The following is a 23,900-nucleotide window of genomic DNA, read 5'->3' as shown; positions in this document are numbered from 1 at the left end:
CGTAACCTGTTGAATTAGTGTAGGTGTAATCTTACAGCAAACTGTATCATGCTATATTATTGTCCCCTTCCCACTGAAGTCAGAAGGGGACTATGATAAATAAATATGAGAAAATTATCTATGTCATAATGTCATTTAAACTGATTTACTTTAAAAAATCTGTATGGTAAAATCAATGCAAAATTTGTCATGGTCAGGATAATCCTGAACAGAAATCTTTTGAATCTAACCTATCAGAAATTAAAAAGAATAATAATATACAAAATTAAAAAGCAGATATTTCTAATATGAGGAAATTATGAATACAGACTTTCCTTTTACATTTAATCTGACTTTTAAAGGAAAGTTTGAAAGGTCTGAAAGGTCAAACATGATTATTTGATGATATTTTATCTTTGGACCCCCATTTTTTAAATCAAGAAAACAGTAATCAATTTAAATAGATTATACTTGTATTTTATATAATATGCCTTATAATGTCTTGGCTTTTGACCCTGGACATCACAGGGCACAGGGGCAGGTACTCGAGCACCTTAGTCTCTCCCTCTGCACATGCCTGCTTGGCAGCATACATGATTGAAACAATGTGTTAATATTTTTGGTCATTTGTTAATTTTTTGTTCCCATTCAGTTTTCCTCAGAGTCACAGGAAACTGGAAACTATTCCAGCATTGCACTGGGTGATAGATAGGAAGGATTTAATCCTTAAATGCATACACATAGTTTATGCACAGGGCCATTTATTGTTTTTATTTTAGGAGAGCTGGTACTAACTACAGACAATTTCTTAATTTCAGTCTTTCCACGATGATGCAACAGGTTGGGTCACAGCAAGCAGAGCAAATATTTAAAAAGGCAGTTTTTTGACTGGCATCCATGGTACACGTAGGTCGCCATGTGAGTTTTGGGAAACTGAATAGCAAAACTGAACCACGTCCACACTCACTTTGACTGCCAGCAGTCAAGATGTTTGGGAAACTTGCCATGCACATTGACAGGGCTCCTCCTGCACAGACTCTGAAGTTCAGCTCTTTGTCCACAAGATGGCAACACCAAACAGATAACAGCAGCATGTAATGCTGTGCGTCTTACATACACACACTGTTCATGCACAAGGCAAACACACTTATAGAGAGACTGTTATAGTTTATGTAAATACACTTGTACTAATTTCTTTCTCTGACAAGTTAAACACTTTATTATATAATGTATATGTTTTAAAACAAGCATTGCACAATGCACAGGAAGTTTGAAACTGTTGCACCTAATGATCTGTCATGTGATCTGAGCGGTTTTTGCTGACTCCGCAGTTCTTTGTTCTTCAGAAGGAGGGAGTGCAGTGGGTATAAATCACAAAAAAGGAGAAAACTCCTCAGTGTAGACAGATGGAAGCAGCACAGAAATTAAAAGTGGACTTGTTAGGATCAAATAGGTGGATCATTCACGATCAGGTGAATCATAATTCATAAAGGCAGAGGTTTGACAGTGAAAAATCACCTGCTTTTATCCATAAAACCCATGTTAACTTCTGTAGTGTTCAGCAAGCTGACAAGTACTTTCTGCTGACTTAAACAAACACGCTCTGACTATTCCCCGATGTCTCCAATCTGGAGGCTGCCCTGTCCGGGTTCTTTCCGCGTATCTGCAAGCAGAGCCGGGGTAGTCTGGGGGCTATGTGGTCATGGCCCCCTGCAGAGGCACAAATATGTGCTGAGGTCACCACTTTTACGACGTTCGGCAGTTTCCTCCCAGATTTCTCAGGAAACCAGAGGGTAGGTAAGGTGCTTGACCAATATTTCTCCTGACTAGAAAGACTTCCTGTTTTTTGGGAAGGGTGGACGTTTTGTGGAAACATTGTTGGAACTGTTAATTTACACCCTATACATTTTATAGAATTTGTCATCATGTGCGACAGAATATGATGACGTTGCTTCCTGCGTTGTCCATGTTGTATTTTTAGAGTGAGCAGTGAAGGAAGCTGAGAGTTTAAAGATCAGGGAGGATAAAATCTAAGACTCCCTCAATTATGGACTGGAGATAAGTGGCTATCTTAGGTTCAGGCTGTGGTGGCAGCCGGTTCCAGGCTTCACGCCCTAAATGCTGGATGTTTGGATTGCGGCCTTCCTGTAATAAAGCGAGGAAAGGACACTTCCCATTAGATTGTCTCTGTCAGCGTTCTATCATAAAAGAAATCCTCTAATGTGTATGTGCTGACTTATGCCATCTGTTTTCTTGGAAAAGGTCTCCCATACTTTTCCTTTTCCTACCAGAGACTTTTACATGACTAAGTAGCATCCAACATGTCCTCCTATGTGTGTGAGTGTGTAAGGCTGCACTGGGTGTGCCACTTATCCAAGCAGACAATGAATCACATTCTGCAGAACAAGGAACCATCTTCTCTATTTGAGCGTCATCAGAAAGTGACACTGGACACGTCATTGAAGAGAAAAGGTTGACCGGTCTCGAAACGTATCTTTCTATCTCTGATTTTATGAAGTACAGTGAGTGATCGTGCAAATGTTCTGTGCCAGATGCATCCACATATAAATGCATTTCATTTCGGGTTTCTGCGATTCTTGACAAAAGTCTGGCGATATTTAAATGTTTAATAAGAGGCTATGAAGAAGATCATTCCAGCGGTTGGTGACTAAAGGGGAAAACAGACTCTCAGCTCGTCAGTTATCTGGCTTCTGAGGAGCTCATCTCCTAAAAAGCAGCTTCTGTCAGCAGAACACAGGATACAAAGGCAGGAAGGACGTCCTTCCTCTGTCCCTCTCTCTGTCATTCCTCAGCTCGCAACATAAAACGTACAGAATACTGTAACATCAGGCAACATTGTTTGTGTTTGCTATTGCAGTTCTGAGAGTGTCAGAACTATGTGACTGTAAATGACTGGGATCTGGGTTGAAGTAACAGGTGCTGGTGTGACGGGCGGGTTTCCATTACAGATTTGTACAAAACTCAAGCGATATTTCCAAAATTTTGATAAAACACATTGCAAGATGACTGTTTCCATTGAATGATGTAATGTGACTTCTCCTCTTGTGATAACATTCCAAGAAGCATGATGATGGATGTTCAAAAGATTAGCAGGTGTTTTTCTATGGCACTCACCACACTAGCCTTCATTATTTCCAACTGGAAATTGGAATTGTGGATTCCAAACTCCCGGATGATTCGTTCAACTTTTGAAGAGTTATGCGATGCGATAACACCTCTTGTGGCGCCTGCTGCATTATAAGGGAGCCAGTTTCTACTGACAAGCGCATAGCCATAGCACCATGCAACCTAGAAAAGCAATAGGTCACATGGCTTTTTCGAAATGCCTGATATACCACCTCATGCAAGCATAAAAGCTTTGTTTATTTTTTTCGAAAAATGTGTTTTTTTTTCAAAATTGATGTGTTTCCATTAGGCGAATGCTGTATTTGCAATTTAAATTTGTGCAGTTTGAGGGTTAATGGAAATCCACCCACTGTTACCTTCTGGGAATTAAAAAAATGTTTGCTCATTTGAGCAATATTTTTAGTTGAATTAAGGGGATAAGGTGAGGTCACACTTGTAATGTTCCATTGAACATTACACTAAACATTTATGTATTAGTGCGACTTTGCTCATGTTGAGGTGAGAAGGTCAGATGTTCTTGTTGTCTGTGGGCAACTTGGCACAATGATCAGACAGGAGATCTGCACACTGTAAAGCTCCAAAAAAAAATTTAATTGCGCAATGTTTCAGTTTAACAGAGATCTTCATTAGGCCATTTCAAAATTCAGAAATGCCTGACAAGATCTCTGTTTGATCAAAACATTGCACAATTAAAACTTATTGGGAGAATTTATTACAGTGTGCAAATCTCCTGTCTGATTTTTGATCCAGAACCTGTGAAAGGTTTCTAGATGTGTGTGCCCTCCACCATGCTTGTTTCTAATTTGGCACAATCAACCACTTTTACCTGGAAAGGCATGTTTAATTTGCCCTCCATGTCTTTCTCACAAAAGGACACTCTCAGTAAGAAACCCACCAAATGTGTTTATTTGACCAGTAACTCTGATGCTTTGTTTTTTTGTGTCATGAAGGATTATGTTACTATTCATGATATTAACGATATATTTAAGTAGCCTTGGAGCCAGACAAATCTGTATAGGTCATAAAGCCCACCCTTTCATATTAGTAGATGGGACAAAGGCCAAACTAAAAACTCAAAGTACACACCAAATACATTTTTTCCCAAAGATAGTTTCTGTCACTGAAGTTAGTTTTCATGACTCTGATGTTTGTTCAAGTGATCATTTTATTATAAGTTTGATTTTAATTAGTTATTAATTTTTACACAAAGGGTATTTTCCGCCATGGTTGACAGCTCCCCCACCATGGATAGCGCTACTACGCAGACTCCGGCTCTGATTGATTTCACCAGCTCAAGATGGTAGCAGCAGTATCCATGCTTTTTTAGCTTCATTTAAGCATAGCGGGGGTACGTTTGGATGTGTAATCCATCTTTATATACAGTCTATGGTGCAGACATGTTGACATGTCTTTTAAATGTGAAAATGAATGCTGCTGCTCTCAATTTGCTCCAAAACCAATCCCCAATATATTAGAATTCATCAGCATAGAGAAAAAGCTTTTTTGTCATTTAATCAATAAGCTCCAGCATTCTGCCAACAGTAACATTATCACAACGCCAATAGTGCCGTTATCTGCTGTTTCAGTTACTATCAGTCATTTGAAAGTTGTCGGATTTGTAAATTGTAATTCCTTGGTAGTTGGCCCACTATTGACATAAAACACATTTAGAGAAGTGAAAGCCGCCAGTCCACAGGAAGAAGCCACATTGACATCACTACTCACGCTGGCTGACATCTCAGTGTTGATGTTTACCCAAGTTTTGTAGCAAATCAGACGGCTGATCTCCTTTCCAGACCATTTGTTTCTGTTCCTTTTGTTATTCTGTTCTTTGCCTTTTTAACTATGGCCATCCCTGCTTACACTAACCCCCAGCTTCTTCTCTTAATTTTCCCAAACAAACATTTAATAATGCTTCTGCAAACATGAGACAAAACACCTACTGTGTGACCTGAGGGTTTTCCTCCTGGGAAGATCATAACTAGTACTCACTGTGTAGAACAGCAAATATAAAAACTGTCATTTAACGGCCAAATGACTATATGGTATTGAAAAGCAAAACAGACATTTACACTGAGGAAGCTGATGACCCATTTTCAGCCATCGGTTTAATGTAATTGCAATAACACTGTGCCTGGCAGAGGAAATGTAGTGCCTGGTCTCTCAAAAAAAGTGCTGTGTTAGCAACAGCAGAGCTTTCCTCTTTGGTTTGGACTTTTCTTTCCCCTCACTCTTAAAATTTTATGTTATGATGCTCAGAGTGTATAACATGCTGTGGATCCTGTTGGTAGGAGAAAATAGGATTTATTCATGATTACCAGTGTTAGAAGCATACCATGTACCAAATGTTGAGCAACAAGGACTCTTTGCTTCATGACAGCCAAGCCTTTGCCGTTTTCCATCCATTTGGCCCCTTTACACAATGGAAACATTTGGCTCAAATCAAATATTTCATATTTTACTTAAATCAAGAGTTATGCAACAAGATAGGCTGTTTCTAATGACAACAACAATGAAAACGCTAATTGTGCCTAATTTTAGACATTACATAAAGGCGTAGGAGCAGGGCCTTCTAATACCCCTTTCCCACCAAAACTAGCACTTACACGCAGGTTTTTCAACACAGATAAACCTAAAAAACCTAAAAACCTAAATATAGGAAATAGACTGCATTCCCACTGCCAGTGAACACACTGCTGCAGCAAACGAGTCTCCCTTTCTGTCAGGCTTTTTGTGTTTGTGTGTGTGTGTGGGGGGTGGGGGGGGGGGGGGTGCAGAAGACCTGTTAGCAACCTGTTAGCAATTAATTTTTTTTTTTTTTTTTTTTCTGGAATCCTAGCAAATGCAAATCCACACTCATTTTAACTTTTTACTCATTTTAAGGTTTTTGTTTTCCACTAACCACAGGGAGATATGCGCCCCTTAGCGGCTGAATGCAGCGCCATGTTTCCAAGCCAGTTGGTAACTTTTGTCTGCTGTGTGGTGCTGGGCAGAGAGCTTACAATATGGTTTTTGGGGCTTGCAGCTGTTTGCAGCTGTTTGTTGTGTCTGAAAGTGATGCATGGCTTTGTTCAGATTGCAGGCAGAATTGGCCCAAATCACATTTTTTTTTTTCGCTTGTAGGTGGTCCTAAATCAGATAAAGGTCTAATTTTTATGCTTATGCACAAGTGACATTATACGGTACATTATATGGTATTTTGGCATGTGAAGGCATTGTATTTTTGGGTTTTCTGTCTCGTGAAGGCCATATCTCAAGAACACCCTGAGGTAATTTCTTCAAATTTGGCACAAATATCTATGTTTAGTTATGGATGAACTGATTAGAATTTGGTGGTCAAAGGTCATCATCACTGTGACCCAGTCCGTTGTATTGTCGTGAATGCAATATCTTTAGAACAACTTTGGGGAATTTCTTCAGTTTTGGCACACTTGGACGTTAGAATGAACTGATCTGAATTTGTTGGTCAAAGGTCACTGTGACCTCACAAAATATGTTTTAAGCCATAATTCAAGAATTCATATGCTAATTATGACAAAATTTCACACAAAAGTCTGACAGATTAAAATGATGACGTGATGATTTTCACATATATCCAAAAAGTCAAATGTTAACTTCACTGTGACATCATAATGTTCTGCAAAACACTTTTCTGGCGATTCCTCAACATCATAAGTCAGGAACAGAAGGAGAGACATTTAGTCAGATATTGAGCTGGTGACACTGATCTTGGGTGTCCACCTTGAAACTGTGCTGATTGTGTAGATCATCAGTGATGCCGTGGGGGAAGACATGTTTGAAGCATCCAGGTTACAGAAGAGGTAGCTTCATCCGTATATAAAGCACTGTATACTCATAGGGCTACATGTGAGTCTGGACAGACATGGATATAAACTGTAACTGCAACTTGACTGGTTTTGCAGAGGCATACAACCACGAGTCGGTAATTCTAGCTTGCAATTCAACCTCAGTCTGAACAGTCATTTCAGAATTCATGCTTGACTTTAACGTCACTCTATGCTTCTTACAATTCTGAAATGGTGGGAGTCACCCAGTGAATACAAATGTGGTTTGGTTGACAGATTAAGATAAAAGTGACCCTTAACATCCTGAAATTTTGCATGAAATTGGTTTCAGTGAAGCCATTCATGTCACGATCTCACAGTTCCTGCTTCAGCTCTGCATCCACACTAACCTCTGTGCAGGAGTAGCAGCCATTGCTCTATAAAAAAGCCATCATTGAAAATATTTCTCTCTCCTTAACCTCGTCTTCATTATCATCTGCTTATGAATTTGTTGATCTTCACTGTTAATCAACTTCAAAATGAACCCATAAATGCTGACTACGATGACTACGTCAGCTTCCTGCATGTGATATCTCTATATTTTTTTTATTGTTGTTTGTTTGTTTGTTTTTTGCATATGTGGGTCAGTTATTGACCGTGACCAGTTCACACTGGAATCTGATATTGGCCACATTTTTAAAAAATGTGAACATCCAAAAACAAAAAAAGGATCAGAGCAGTAAATCAGTATTAAGCACTGAGCATGTATGAGATTTTACATTTGCTCGACCAAATTCACATCAAAGTATGAAAATAAGTACAAAAATTGATCCCTGATGCAATTACATTAGTTGTATGTTATACCTTGCATCTTGGCATGTTAAGTTTTGATTCTTAATTTGTGAACATTAATAAATCAAGGTGAAAATTAGTTTTTGAAAATTGGGAATTTGACACAGAGGCAAATATATATACATATGTATAATTTTAGTGCATAGATTTTCAGTGCTAGAATATTTTAATTGAAAAATCAGATGGAACAGATTTACTTCCATATTTAATGAAACCCCAAAACGTGCAGCAATCTTCAAGCAGAGGTTGAAGTGTGGATGAAAACAGACCAGCATTGTTCCTCAGTGCGTTGAATAAAAAAAATCCAATGAAATCAGATCTATTTTCTTATGACACACCATTTTTTCATGACCCACTTACCGTGTGGGCTGTATGACCGCTTTTCCACGTGAAGAGACCGCCCCTCTCTTTGCGGAGCCTACAGTGAATTGGGTCTGTCAGTCAGGCAGTGAAGGGTTAAACTGGGAGTTTGCAGGCAGCAGGCTCTCCTTTCTGTCCACGGCATTTAGCGGAAAACATCTGACTCCTGCTCGTTTTCCGAAGGCTGTGTTTGGTTTTTACTCATTTTTTGCGCCGCAGTCGCGGAGGCATCACGGGAACAAAAGTTAGCGTTTCGACAGGCGGATTTCAACATCTCACTGCGCGCTTTCAAACAGGTAGGTCCCCTGTGTGGGAACATTTTCCATCCGTGCATGAATTAAAGAGCCACCAAAGCATTACAGGTAGTGCTTCGAAAGTAGCAACACATGTTTTGACCTTTAGGTATTCGAGTTTGTTGACAAAAGCAGCAATAATAATTATTTGTAAGTTTGTTTGTAAAACAAACCTAAAATCAGTTGTGTTCTATCAACTGTACTTTCCTACACATCACTGCGGGAGGTAAAACTTCATCCCATGTTTTCATTTCCTCACATTTCCTTTCCTGTCTCAAGTTTTGGGATAACAAACACTTTACTCCCCATGTTTTCTTTCCAGGACGCTATTTTTAAGCTGCAACCCTGTTAACACCTTTTTTAATTTTGAGAAAATAAATCATGATCAGTGCTTTTTAAAGTTGCATCTCTCATCCACATACTTTTGTATCTTTTTTCCTAGTTTTTGTTACAAAACTATTTCTATTTAGTGGCTCTAAAAGTGTTTGCATGGCCTTTGTGTTCACAGTGGGCCTGTGGTATTTCACCATCTCATTCACTTGCAGACTGAGTCATTCCCTGATTTCCTCCAGATGTGCAGTAGTTTACGTTTCCTGACGGCCCAGGATTGTGACATTTCTGCCCTTGCACTGCAGTTATTCTGCTGACAAATATGAATTCACACTTCTGTGGTGAAAAGTGTTGCTCGTGTCATGACACTGACGGATGCTGTGTAAAGCAACAGATTCTTCTTTTCATCATCTCTTGGTAGTGACTGCCTTTTTGAGGTAGTTGTTAAAGGGACTTTTGAGATTTTTTTTTTTTTTGAGAAGGGCTGTATGAGGTACTTACCCATAGTCAGTGCGTTACACACAGTAGATGTCAGTTGGTACACTCGCAGTTTGGAGAATCAGGCTAAAATGGAATCGAGACGTAAGCCAAGCCATGTACTGCTGCAGATGGGTGCCAGCAGTGCAACAGATTTTATATCTTAAGTGTACGCTATATTTAGAGTATTTTCACCACTTAACTGTTAGACAGCCCATTCTGACTGGGAAGCCATTAACATTTTCAGTTCCTCATTTTTCCCCTCGATAAGCCACCAGACTCCATAAAGAAAAACACTTACTTTGGCTCACAACACACAGGAGCTGCTGGTCTACCACTGCTGCGATCAGTTAGTTAGTTTTTGTTATGGTGTGACTTTGCTGAATCTAAACTAACCCTTTTAAACTCTGAAGTCACACAATTAGACAAACCAACTAATTGATTGAGGCAGCGGTAAACCAGCAGCCCCTGTGTTCAGTGATGCTAAATAATTGTTTTTCTCAAAGGAGTCTGGCTTTGAAAAGGGTGATATAACACCTTAATTTTTCTCAGGGAAATCACTTGTTTGACATTAATGCAAAACAGTAAAAATATTCTTAATATAGCATACATTTAAACCATTGTTGATTTTTTTTCAGTGGGACTTTTTAAAGTGGCTAAAAAAAAGCTTTGTTACTGAGCCCTTCACACCAGTCGATTGCTTAGCTTTCATTTCGGACTCCAGCCTGCTTCTCCAAACTGGAGATGTTCCGACTGACATCTACTATACGTGATATACTGTCTATGGATAAGTTCCCCGTGCAACCCCTCTTCAAAAAATCTGAGCTATCCCTTTAACACGTAATCCTTTAACTCAAATCTGCAAGGAACTGCTGACAGTTCACCCTTTTTATTAGCCTGTCCTCCAGAGTGGGACTCTGACACCACTGGAGTTACTGGACTAGTGCAGTTGTGTGTCACATGTGTGTAAATGGAGCGTCAACAAGTGTTTAGGCTTGTGTCTTGTTTGTCCTTACCCGGCAACAAAAGTAGTCTCTGTGCAGCTGCAGGAATTTGAATGTCACCATGGGGAACCAAACATACAGAGCGCACTTACCCAGCTTGTTTCCTTGTCATCAAAACTGGCACTGGTGGAAGAGATGACGGTTTTATTGTTTTACAGCTGCACAGTAGCTCTCGTGATGTAACTCTTGTTTGAACAGCAATTTAAGTAATTTCTTGATTTAACTTAACTTGTTTTTCACTAGGTGTTTCTCATGTAGGGTTAGATGTGATATGTGGAGAGTTGGCACACACCTGTAGTGCACTCCACAACCTGATAGTTCCTATCTGTTATCTCATCCTGTGTGGCTCTCATTTCCTTCATGAATGAAACACATTACCTCCTGATTAATTTCATCATAAACAGCACCTCTGGACTGGAGCTGAATTTGTATGTTCTGACTGTCTCAGGGTGAAATTTACATGATCACACACAGGCGCATTTGTTCTCCTCTGAGGATCATTTTAACCCAGATTCTGTGTCATCAGTATATTAACCCTTTGAAACCTGGATTGACACCTTTCACAAGTATTTGAACCTTGAGCAAATTGTTTGGATTTCTTACAAAAACATGATGAAACATGAAACACGATTTAGAAAATTATATTTAAAAAAAAACATTTCCAGAAAACTATATATATAAGTATCATGAATGTACATATATTTTTAGTGGGAATGCAAAATATTTTACAAAATTATTTTATTTATATTTTATTATTATATTATTTTAATTTTCAAGAACTTTCAAACCATTTCCATTTTTATTTATTTATTCATTTTTTAAACTTTCTTTTCTTTATTTGTTGCTAATTTTCAGGTTATTTTCTAGATTTTTAAAATTAATTTCTTGATATTTTTAGGTCATTTTTTGCATATTATGCAGTTGTTCATTGCCCTCTTCTCATGTTTTTGAAAGAAATCAAGCTTCAGGTTTTAAATGGTTAAGTGTGGCTTTTATAGACATAGTTGGGTAAATGATCATTCTAAAAGCCTTCAATTTCCGTTTGTAATTGCTTAGCTGGGCATCACGAGATCTTTTGCCCTTCTAGCGTAAGATTAACCTCAGATAACTGCTCAACCTTTGCCCACTTTCAACCTTTGGTCTGTCCTAGAGTGCTCACAGCCTCTTTACAGTGGTGGTGTAGTCAGTGTGGCCTCTGGAGCTGGTCCTAAAGGTACGTATGTCCCACACAGAGCCATGTTTGACTTGGTTGTGCTCCACCGGCTTCCTTTATGCAGTTCTGGCTGAATGGTTGTTGTTAGCGCCTTGCTGTGATTGTCTGATTCGTAAATGGTGGTAAAAGTTTGTTCCACCTCACATACTTAAAGGAGATGTGGGTGAGTCTCAGCTGCTGCGGCGCACGCTGCGATCCTCTGTGATGTTGTTTTTGCCTCATGTGACATTGCCTTGTGGTTTCTGCAGAGGTATTCATGAGTGTGCGATGTTGGCAGACAAAGTAATGATGATATTGTTGCTGTGCAGATATGACGAGCATGTTACCTGTGAGCTACAGTTAGCACAGCTCAATGTTTTTGGATTTCTTTGGAGAGGATTTTTACGAGTCTGACAAATCACATGATGTGACAAGAGGATTGCAAAATGTGTTTTGTCCATCTAAGCAGTCTTAGTGGTACTAAGTTATCAGTCCTTAAAGGGTAACTTAATTTTTTGTTTATTTTTATTTTTTTTACAACTTGGACCCTCTTTTCAAATATTTTTTTTTCTTCTTTTTTTTTTAAGTGGCTGATGGGAACAACAATTTTTGAAACCAGTTTTTAGCGAGAGTGCTGTGGCCGGTTGCGGTGAAACACTCTGGGCATTTGTGCATCACCACATTACATCCTCTAGACATGAAAATTAGTTTTAGAAAAGTAAGATCAAATAACTAGGGAAAAATCAAAAAGTATCAAATATCAAAAAAATCTGTATTTATGATTATATATTCAAAATGAGGCTACCGAAAAAAAAAAATTTAATCAAATTACTTACATCTCATTTATTTTAGATATTTTAGGTTTCTTGTTTTTTTCCTTTCACTTTACTGTAAAATTCAAGTAATTTTCTTTCAAGTTTTTAATCATTTCTTGCAAATTTTTGCATTATTTTTTAAGTGAAGTTGCTCATTACATTTGTTCCATTTTGTTCCAGTTTGCTAAGGTTTCAAAGGGTAATGGCAAAAACAAGCACTTTTAGTGGGCATGAATTGATAGTGCAGATTTGTCCATTAACTTGCACTGTGGCCTGTTTTGCAGCTGTCAGCTGCAGTGCTCTGACTCAATATTGGACCTATTTCACCAAATTTTGTTTCCATTAGTCACTTAGACACAATAACATGGTTAATGGGGTACAGCTTGAAAAATACCTAAGTTAACCTTTAATAAACCGCAATAATATCAAACCAAAATAAATATCAAGTTGAAAGAGAGAACAGTATATTTGTAGGTGACTGTGTAAAGGACCTTCTTTATCTTTCGGATAATTTACTTCTTTAAAGGACTGAACAACTGACACAGCATGTGTAAGGCAGGGTTAAAGAGTGTGTTTTCTGTGTTCCCGTCCTTATGAGACCGTGATGTTTTATGGGTCATATGTCTTGCTTTGGTTCTCTGTCTGACGGCTGTTTCTGTGGTTGTAAATGTTTACTGTGGATTGTTAACATATTTGATTGTTTATGATGTGCTGAAAATCTTTTCAGCAGTTCTTTACAAAACCTTTTAGCACCAACAAAAATTGTATCCTTTCACAGTACGAAATTTTGTTTGCAGTTTCACCAAGAAAGAGTGTGTATTGACCTTGAATCTCCTTCTCCTTTTTTTGCCACTTTTTCTACTCCAGGCAAATAACAAGAAAAGCATGTGTGGGTGTTAGGAGTCATCTGTTCGGTTGACCTTGCTGCCCCTGAACACGGAGCCGCCGCCTGCTTAACCCCCAGCTGTCCATTTGTCCAGTGAGGCTCATTCCACACCATGTCTGCAGAGGTGGAGAACAGCGCTCCCACCGCGGCCGATGCCACCACCGCGTCCCCGTCGACAGCCTCGACCAATGATGCTACCAGCTCCCCTACAGTCGCATCCAAGGTCCCGTTCAAGAAAGAGAAGAAGAAAGGTGAGAGATGGACAATGCATCGGCATGGTTATGATGCTGCTGTGATCGAGACAGTGGATTGATTGGTTTGATCTTGTAGAAATCATAGTTTTCTTGTTTTTTCACAGTTCCAGAGAAGACAGATGAGTACCTGCTGGGCAGGTTTCAAGGGGATGGTGTGAGGTACAAGGCCAAGCTGATTGGCATTGATGATGTCCCAGAGGCCAGAGGAGACAAGATGTGCCAGGACTCCATGATGAAACTTAAGGTGCAACATTGGTCCTTTGACTGTACCCTGCTATCTGTTATAATCATAGTATGTTAAGATGGACGACATGCCCCCACCTACAACCGCTATGCTTAAGTGAGGTTAAAATATCCCAGATATGGGCATTGCCATCTTAAGATGGTGATACATTGAGAGCCAGATTTTGCACAGTAGGGATATCCACAGTAGGGGACTTCCTGCCAAAACACCTGTCCGACCAATCGCAAGCAGCTCCATTGAATGCGAGCACATGGATTGGCTTTCACAGCTGTCAATCATGATAGAAATTTCCCTTTGTAGAATTTAATAGCTTATTGCAAAAACAAACACTTGAACTAACAGGATGATGAGAACTACCTTCAGAGACAGAAACCGTCTTTGTGAAAAATGTATTTACTGTGTATTTTAAGTTTTTAGTTTGGCTTATGTCCCATTCACTAACATGGAGGGGCGGGCTCTATGACCTATACTGCAACCAGACACCAGGGGGCGATCCAGATTGACAAGTAACATTTTGGGGAACTGTCATGTTGTCCAACTTTATATACAGTCTACGGTTATAATTCATTCAAAATATCATAGCACTGACGCTGGTATCTCTAATACTTTTCAATTAATAATTCATATGTGTGGTGGGGATCATTTGACACCAGGGTATGGCAGTAGCTGCTCGGTCCCAAGGCAAACACAAACAGAGGATCTGGGTCAACATTTCCATGTCGGGCATCAAGATCATTGACGAGAAATCAGGAGTGAGTTTTGCCATTTCCTTCCACTAAAGCCGCATTGCACTGTGAAGTTCATCTATTTTGTTGCTGATGAAACTTTTGTCTTCAGGTGATTGAACACGAGCATGTGGTGAATAAGATCTCCTTCATAGCCAGAGATGTAACGGACAACAGGGCATTTGGATATGTGTGTGGAGCAGAAGGGCAGCATCAGTTCTTTGCCATTAAGACTGCACAACAGGTAAGGGCTTATTTATACTCTCTTTATGTACTAAAATCAAGATGTTCATTTCAAACATTGCAACCACAGACTGTATAAAATAATGGACGTAGCCAGCAGTTATGGAATATTGTTTTGAAGCCTGGAGTTGCCATTTGGATTTCTTTCAGTCAGAAGTGATCATATTATATACACATATATATTACAGGGATGGTTACCCCTTTGAAACCTGGATTGACATCAGTTTTCTTGTGTCATGCTTTTAGACACCTTTGACAGTCATTTAAATATTTTAAGCCCGAGCAAATTGTTTTGATTTCTTTCACAAATAGTAAAAATGCAATGAGCAACTTGACAAGAAATGTCCTGCAAATTGCAAGAGATTAGCAAAAGCTGACAAGGAAAGACCTGAAAATTTTAGAGAGAGAAACAGAGAATTATAAGAAAATTATCCCAAAAAAATTGCCTAGACACCTATATTTATAAATATTATGTTTCATATTCCCCCAAAAAATCCTTTTTTTTTTCTTTTTTAGTCCATCCTTGTTTGTTTTTGTTTTTAATTTTCTTTTTTTGGCTGACTTTCAGGTAATTTTTCTTTTTACTATTTACTACTTTTTTGTGCTAATTTTTGTGTCAATTCTTGTTAGGTTTTGTGAGCAAAAACAGTCTTAAAACCATAAAAACAAAATGTACTTACTGGAAAAAAACTTATCCAACTCCCCAGAAGGTCTTTTAGTGCAACCAAACCACAAGACCTTCATATGTGTTCGCTTTCAGAAAACATGCACCAAAATGGTCAACATGAACCCAGTGTATGTACAGAAGGCTCAGTCTGTACATGTATTTAACGTTAGCATAAATTAAACAGACACATTAACAACAAGTGCACACACTGCGAAAAACAAGCACTGCATAAACAACAGAGACAAATGGGCAACAATGACAATGTCTCTCTGTCCCCCCACAGGCAGAGCCCCTGGTTATTGATCTGAAAGATCTCTTCCAGGTCATCTTCAACATAAGGAAGAAAGAGGCCGAGGCACAGAAGGTAACTCATTCAAACTGGAAAAAGTTTTTTTTTCTTCATTTTCTTTCTGAAAGAAAAGCACTTTGGTGTGGTCATCTGGGAGGGCTGACAAGGTACACACTGTACATACCTCCTGAGTGTCAACACTGCCTCTCTGTGTTATTTCAGTGAATCACATCCTCAGACATTCCATTGAAATGATGTGAAATGACATGTGCCTCAGTGAATTAAGAAAATAAGTAATCATTAACAGCCTACCTCCTGTTTACAGGGTGAAAATGGCAGCGCTGTGGTTGAGGTAAGCAGTTGGAAGTGCTTGTTTTCTTCAGAAAGTTTCTCCAACTCCTCCCATTACTTTTTACTTTTTGTTTTCAGAATGGCGGCAATGCCTCGGGAGGTGAAGCAAAAACTACTCAAGTCAGTATTTCTGCCCTGTTGTGTTTGCAGCTTAACATTAAATAACATGCCAATGATTTCTAGTAGCTGGATAAATACAGTATGTTTCTGTTTCTTTTCGACATGCAGCCAGTGGAGCAGCTTGACCTTTTTGGAGACATGTCGACCCCTCCAGACATCCAGGCTCCAAATGTAAGTGTGGTAAAATGTTGTCTTTGTCTGGGCGACATGGTGGAATTATACTCAATCAGTATATTTCCACCTACACATATAATTACTTTTTTAACATTTCAAACATTAGAGTAGGCAAGAGAAGAGTCAAATAATATTTTTCTCTATAATAAGACTTTGAAAGACTTATTGACTTGAAAGCCAAAAATAGCACTAATGTTGCATTCATCCCAATAAAGTGCCCTGGGGATGACATTTTTCTGTATGCCAATTTAGAAGTTAGCATCAACCTTGTTCCCTTGGCAAAAAAGCCAATTAGATTTGTTTCATAGGATTTTGGATTATAGCAGGAAATAAGCTCTGTGGAAAACAAACTTTTATGATGCTTATACATTTTGTTCATCAAGACTATCTTGAACAAACACAAATGAACACCACTTTTAGGATTTTATTAGCCTAAATACAATCACAAAACTAATGTTTGGCCAGTGGTTCCCTACTGGTCCAGCCCCATGGCCCAGACTTCTCCTTTTTCATTAGTTTATGGGCTACACATTAGATAAATTGCCACTTTTTTTTCTATTTAATTTCAAAAAATGTAAATAACACATTGACTTAGAACAAATAAACAAATAAATAAAACATATTGCAAGAATATTCAGAAACAGCACTTAAAAATAAAAAATGTCTCCACTGAATAACCTCAGCACCTCCAGATCATTCCATGTGTGTTAACTCGATTCTTAAAAGGCCAACTCTTTGTGTTTACATTGGACTTTTTTTTTAAATTGTAAATTTGAGATTTCAAATTATCTTTTAAGAATTGAGTTTTTGCTTTTTGTTTACCAATCTCATTGTTGTTCACCAGCCCTTTAAAGCTGCTGCCAGTAGAATGTAAAGAAATTTTTTGTTGACTATGGTGACACCTAGAGTCTTATTATGGTAGTGTTTTATGTCACTGTTGCTGGGCCAGTTCACTCGCTTGGTTTCAGGCCAACGTGCAAGTGCTGACCTAAGCACATTTCTGCACCTTGCTGTTGTCCAAGAAGAGAGGAATTTAGTAACAACTTCACTGTCTAAGTTGCACTCTAGACTTTGCTTTCTCATGAAATTTAATGATATTTAGAGGTAAATGTTCTACAGGTAGCAGCTTTAACTTGTCTTTCACACCATATGATTCATCTGTCATTTTGTTAACACGTGTTTTTCTCCTTCTGCAGAACTGATTCATAAATCTTTTGTTTTTTCTCTCCCACTGTCCCTCTCGTGTTAACCAGGACTCTAATGATATTCTCTTGCTGGACTTTTCCGCTGAAGTTGACAGCAATCAGAATTGCATAAAGGGAAACTCCTTTGTAACTTCCTGTGCCCCTGACCATATGACATCTCCCCAGACAGAGAATCCCTTTTCCTCAACATTTGGCTACTTTCCAACTCCAGACAGTGACCCTTTCAGAGATGACCCCCTTTCTAAATCCCCCACTTGGTCTGAACTCGATAATTCACAGATCCCCCTCACCACCGCGAATCGCCTGAACAGCACTGCGGGCAACACATGTAAGACAATTATTAACGGTGGTTTGAACGGAGACTCTGAACACCTCAGTCAGCAGATAAACGGGTTATCCAGTAAGACCATGATCCTCGCTCTCAGTAATGGACTGTGGCCACTAGGGGGTAAAATAACTCAGGGCAACACCATTACCATGATAGACGGGAATGAATCTGGAGCAGTTCCCTCGACCAAAAACCCATTTTTTGACTCATCTTTGAATGCTGCCCCCGTCTCTAATGGCGTAACTCATCACCCACAACCCCCAGTGGCTCATAGTAAGGACTCAGTTGTCATAAGCCCACCACCGCAGAGCTCTAAGGCCGGACGAGGTCGAAGGAGCGCAAAGGTGAAACTCTGTAGCTAGATAGTAGCATGTGTGTTGCTTATAAATAGGTTTAATACACATTTCTAAGAGCATTATTAGTTTGCTAACATCTCCTTTCTGAGCGTTTGGGTCTTGCATTGGTGTCTGACAGGGTGTGCCGGAAAATGCATTTGGTCAAGATGCAAGGCCTATAATTTAGAATTGCACTCAAGGGCTTTGTTGTTGGGATCTGGTGCATGCACTGGTGGTCACCTGCTTCTCTAACTGGCTTGAAAAACTGACACTTTGACTGCTAAACAATCGACTTTACCTTTTGTCACCTCTGCTCTAAATCTGTTTTTCTAACATTCATGCTTCAGTGATACGAGCACAGGTAAGTGGAAAAAGCATGCATATGTATCAATGTTAAGGTGATAATGTAGTCTTTTTTCTGACCTAATAATTATATTTGTTATAAGGTGGTTTAATCTCAAGTTCTAAGGACTGAGTTAATGGCAAGCTCTTTTAACATTTAATCAGTGATTGACTTGTGGCTTTGTAGTTTTCACTAGTGTAACTGACATTTTTCGACATGTTAAAAGAAATATGTAAAACAGTTTTTACATGTCACGTTTATATATTTTATTTTTTACAAATGTCTTTAATTGAATTATGCAGTAGATTTCAGTAATTCATTTTTCACTTGTAAGAATAACAATTACAGATTTTAAAAAAGAGTTGCGAGCAGTGGAAAATCAGTTAACCTTTCGGATATCAACAAATGCGTTTCTAAAATATTCACAAACCGTTTCAATTATGTCGTCACCATGTAATTAAAATACCACAAAGCCATTGGTCGACTTTTAAATTAGTTTGTTCACTGGGGATATGTAGCTCAGATCAGCGCATTTAATTTAATGTAGATGTATATGTACATCAATGAAGATATCTACAATTATATTTTTGCCAAATAGATACAACTTGAAATCTGTAGATATCAACAATTGTTCTTAAATTACAGAGATCATAAACACAATTCTAGAGATCCAAAATTCAATTCTGACCAGTCAAAATTACAGTATGTCAACTTGGATTTTTAACTTGTCAAAACTGAATTATAGAAATCTGTAATTAAGTTTGAGTAGAAGTCAATAGCATAAGTTGACAAGTAATTATAATTTTGTTACAGATACCAACAATACAGATATCTACAATGACAGTCTACATATCTAGAATGAACATTTTGACTTGTGAGAAATTAATTGTAGGATTCAAAATTACATTATGGATTTGTTGACTTGAAATTATAACACGTCAAAGTTGAATTCTAGAAATCTGTAAATTTGTTCAAATGAAATCAGTGGGAAAAGTTAACTAGTTGTAATTAAGTTACAGATATCTACTTAAATAATAAACGAATTGTTGATATTAAGAATTAACATATTTACTTGAGAAATTAATTGTACATATCTGCAATTAGAAGTGCAATGGTATCAATTTATGTGATTATGTGACACTTACCTACACTGAGTATTTCCACTTGTTGATATCACGAATGAACATTTTGACTTGTGAGAAATTAATCAATAATATCTGTAATTAGAATTGCTACTAGTCAAAATAACATTATAAATATATTTGCTTGCGATTCTTACCAGTCAAAAAGAAATTGTTGTCACCTGCAGTTGCTGTTGCAGCTACTGATTAAATGTTAAAAGAACTTGTTATAATGAGTTGTGCATAAAATTATGTCAGTTGGGTACAACTATACTTATATAGTGTATGACTGTTTTATTTTCTGTGAATAGTCCACGGCGAGTGACCTGTTTGGAGTAGATCTGTTTGCTGCTCCTGCTCAGTCTGAAGTCTCACCTGCTTCAGCGGTCCTTTTCAACAACACACCTGTCACCTCCACTCCCTCCTCCTCCATAGCTGCTCTGGGTAATACACAAGAAGGGACCTTTGTGTCTTATCCAAATATTACGATACTGTTTTGGCTTTACATATGCTTTGATTCACATTCACATTCCTTTTTTTTTTTTTTTAGAACAATCTTTTTTATTTGTTTTTGTCACAACTTGCAGGCATACATCAATAACTGCTGTCAATATCACAGCACAGATTAGCATGTTCAGATTCCTTTAAAATTATGTTAAAAAAATGCAATAATATAGTTTTATGAGGAACTGATTGTGTTCATAATTATAGTATTAAGTATATAACACTTTAAAAACAATTAAAGATGTGTTGGACCAATTAAATTTTTGCTTCAGATCAATTTAAAATGTTTGTTCATAATTATGGTAACCGTATATGACACTTCCTATTGTATAATATATAATTTTTAAAACATTTTTTTTAAGGAATCAGCTTAAAATTGTATATTCCTAAATATTGTAAACACTTAATTACCATAACCATGAACACATGTTTGGAAGTTGATAACCCATACAGATTAATGTGTTCCAACTAAGTTTCCATCATTATCTAAAAAAAAATTCTACAGAGTAATTTACCATTTTCATGAACACAGATTTTCAGTTAATTACTCCCAAAAATTAAGTTGTTCCTAAAATTTTTTTTACATTATTTAAAATGAATTGTTAAATAAATAAATAAAAATAGCAACAAGGACATAATAATAAATTAAATACACATTTGACATTTACTTAAGAATAAAATTTAAAATTTAAAAAATAATACATTTTTTAAATAATTAATGATAAATTAATAAAATAATTATGCATCATGGAATACAGCCTTACAATTATGAAGATTGTAACAGACTTTCATATTCCTTTTTCTTCATATTCAGGGAATCTTCAGTTAGGCCCTCCAGCTACCACAGGTATCCCTGCTGCAGGCATGTGGGGAGCCCCAGTCGCTGCCCCTTCCATGTTCCCCATGCCAGGAGTGACTGCTCCAGGCCCAATGCCCACCTACCCACAGCCCTCTGCCTTTGGTGGCCTCCCCATACCACCCACAGCTTGGGGCCAGCCTGTGACACCTCAATTCGGTGCCGCACCCTTATCCCCACCCACCTCAACTGGAGCCAACCTGTAGGAGCGGTTCCACTGGCATCTCCAGGCTGGGGTCAGCCCAACATGACCAATCCGTTCCAGTCTGGCCCGTCGCGCCCCCCTCCCAGGCCACCGGCCCCTCCAAAGGTAGAGAACAGTGCCTTCACAGCGTTGGATCCCCTTGGAGATAAAGAAAAGAAGATTGGAAAGGACATGTTCAAGGACTTCCAGCTCGCCAAACCGCCCGCCATCCCAGCCAGGAAAGGGGAGCTGGCGCCCAACTCTGCTCCCAGCAGCAACGAAGCTGGGGCGTTCGATCAGTATTTTAACAGCAAAGTGGGCCTGCCGCAGGATACCGCAGATCACGATGACTTTGTTATCAATCAAATTACAGCAGGTAATCCAAGCTAAATTTAGCAAGTTTGAGTGTTTCTGACTCTGAGATTTGTCATTAATTGTGTCCTCTGTCCCCAAACCAGCTCCTGCTCCTGCTCCTGCTCCAGCTGCAGCCCCAGCTCCGAGCTTTAACCCCGGCCTCCTTGATGCCGCCTTCTCTTCTGCTCCTGTCGCAAACAATTCAGCACCAGCCCAGGGACCCAATCAGGACATGTTTGATCAAGCATTTGGGGCCCCTGTAGCCATGGTACAGAGACGAGACTCTCACACACACATATTCACGCCATATAAAAGTACTGCAGTAATAATTTGTAATTTGGGCCTTTTTTCTCGATCTTACAGCAGACTGCTGCTGTTGGTCAGACTTCTGGTTCAACAGCTGCTTTCGGGGATCGTTTGGGAAATCCCTTCGCTTGACCCGAGCTTTGTACAAAAGTAAGTATGTTTTTGTTTTTTTTTGTTCCTTAACCCTTTGAATGTGAGCAACATCACTTTTCCATTGCTGCTTTCAGGTGCCTTTTACTGATTTTTTAAAACTTTTGAACTCTTAGCAGCTTTCTCTCTAAAACGTGGGGAAAAGGCAATGAGCAACTTGGTAAGAAGTGATCCACAATCAAAAGGTTTAGAAAATCATTTGTAAAACAAACAAACAAACAAACAAAAAAAGGCAAAAAAAGGAAAAAAAGAAACTAAGCTGTGAACATTTTCAAAGACAGCTGAAAGCCTATTAATTCTATCTCTTTAATTAATGTAATTCTATTTTAGAAAAATTATTTTCTTTCTGTTCTCTGTAGTTTTTACCTTCGTTTTTGTAAATACATGAATATATTTTTATCACTGTCTTTTGATTGTCTAATCGTCATTTTTCTTTTGTGTTACATTTTTTATTTTGAAGCACTTTGTGATGAATCCCTTGTATGAAAAGTGCTCTCTAAATAAAGCTTATTATTATTATTATTATTATTATTATTATTATTATTATTATTAACTTGTGCTACAATATGATCAATATTCATACTTGATAAATTTTCAGGCACTTTCTTATGTAATTTGCTTGTTTTCATTGTTTTGTTTTTTTTTCTTTCTTTCTGTCTTCCTTTCTTTTGTTTTTTTTTTCTTTTTGACTAGTTTTCAGGTAGTTATCGGAAAATCAGTTTTAAAAAATGTTCTTACTTCTTCCAGCTAATATTGGGGTAATTTCTTCTTTTGTTTCTCATTGATTTTCCCATGTTTCTGAAAGAAATCAAGCCAGTGTGCCCAGGTTTCAAAGGGTTAACTGACATCAACTTGACACAGGATGAACTTTAATTTCTCTTTTTTTCCTCCTTCTTCTGCCCTCACAGTTGAAATGGAGCGAATGGAGATTTTCACATGAAATAACATCTTTGGGACAAGCTGCTACAGTGCGCGCAAGACAATCCAGATGATGAACATTTCTAACTCTTGTCCCTGACCCACCCTTCTTTTACACCTCCACCTCTGATGTTTTTTTTTGTTTTTTTTTACTATCCAATCAGTAGTTCCCTTATTTCTGAAGACCACTGATCTAAGAAGTAAATGTAATGTCCTGATCTGCTGAAGAAGGAAATGTGGTGTGTGTGAGAGAAGGCGCGTCCAAAGAGGTTCACTGCTGATGCTGTCTGTGTTGAAGAAATAAAATAATACAATCATAACGCTGCAATGTGGTCAGTTATTTCTATAGGTTATATCTATGATCACTAGAATTCTATATCATAAAAAAATATCTAAAAGATTCTTTAGAGTCACAAAATTGAATGTATAAACTCATAAATGTTAGATCTTTGGATACAATGCCACAAAGGCAAAATGCTCTCTAGTACAAGTCATGCAGTCTAAATTCTACAGAATAATATGTACTAAAAGTGCCTTAGCAAAATGGACTAAATTATCAAAGTAAAAGTACTATTTAGAGTGTTTCTTTGCAGTATAAGTGTATGAATTAATACTGATGATTTCATCTGTAACCACTAATCACTTGTAGTTGTTGAGGTTTAGGTGGATCGGATTTAAAAAGGATGAGTTTGTAGGATTTAGGGGCATCTATTGACAATTGAGTATGTAAAGTGTGCAGGAATATAAAATGTAAAGAAATACAGTAATAAACAATTAGCATTGCTATGTGAATATTTAAATTTTAAATTTAAAATTATGATATTTATAATGTGCTGAGTGTGGTAAGTTTGTAAATTATAAAACGGTGCCTTATGGTACAATGCTATGTATAAAACTAGTATGTTAGTTAAAAATATAAATATGTGTGATGCTGCAATGTACAGCAGATATATACATAAATAAGAAAGTAGCCTAATCAAAATTAGCTCCGCCTTGCTAAACAACAACTTCAAATTCCTGCTTACATGTAGTTTTATCAGTATTAATAATTTAATTATTTGAAGTAGCTGGGTTCTCTTGCAGATACTTCTGTCATTTTACAAAGATAA

The 23,900-nt window shown here is 37.9% G+C and overlaps 1 protein-coding gene across 1 annotated transcript; it reads left to right on the top strand.

Moving 5' to 3' along the window:
• Positions 1-1,705: 1,705 nt before the first annotated feature.
• Positions 1,706-23,111, top strand: LOC121959729 (disabled homolog 2-like). The gene is given in 16 exon segments (XM_042509199.1): positions 1,706-1,772; positions 13,102-13,371; positions 13,479-13,618; positions 14,272-14,370; positions 14,456-14,587; positions 15,537-15,617; positions 15,868-15,894; positions 15,972-16,013; positions 16,122-16,184; positions 17,441-18,064; positions 19,831-19,963; positions 20,838-21,056; positions 21,059-21,439; positions 21,522-21,685; positions 21,781-21,873; positions 22,782-23,111. Coding segments are annotated over 14 exon segments (2,319 nt in total). The 5' UTR covers positions 1,706-1,772; positions 13,102-13,232; the 3' UTR covers positions 21,856-21,873; positions 22,782-23,111.
• The last annotated feature ends 789 nt before the right edge of the window (positions 23,112-23,900 follow it).

This window comes from Plectropomus leopardus, chromosome 20 (assembly GCF_008729295.1).
Source record: "Plectropomus leopardus isolate mb chromosome 20, YSFRI_Pleo_2.0, whole genome shotgun sequence".
Lineage (NCBI taxonomy): Eukaryota > Metazoa > Chordata > Actinopteri > Perciformes > Serranidae > Plectropomus > Plectropomus leopardus.
This window is presented reverse-complemented; position numbering and strand designations above follow the sequence as displayed.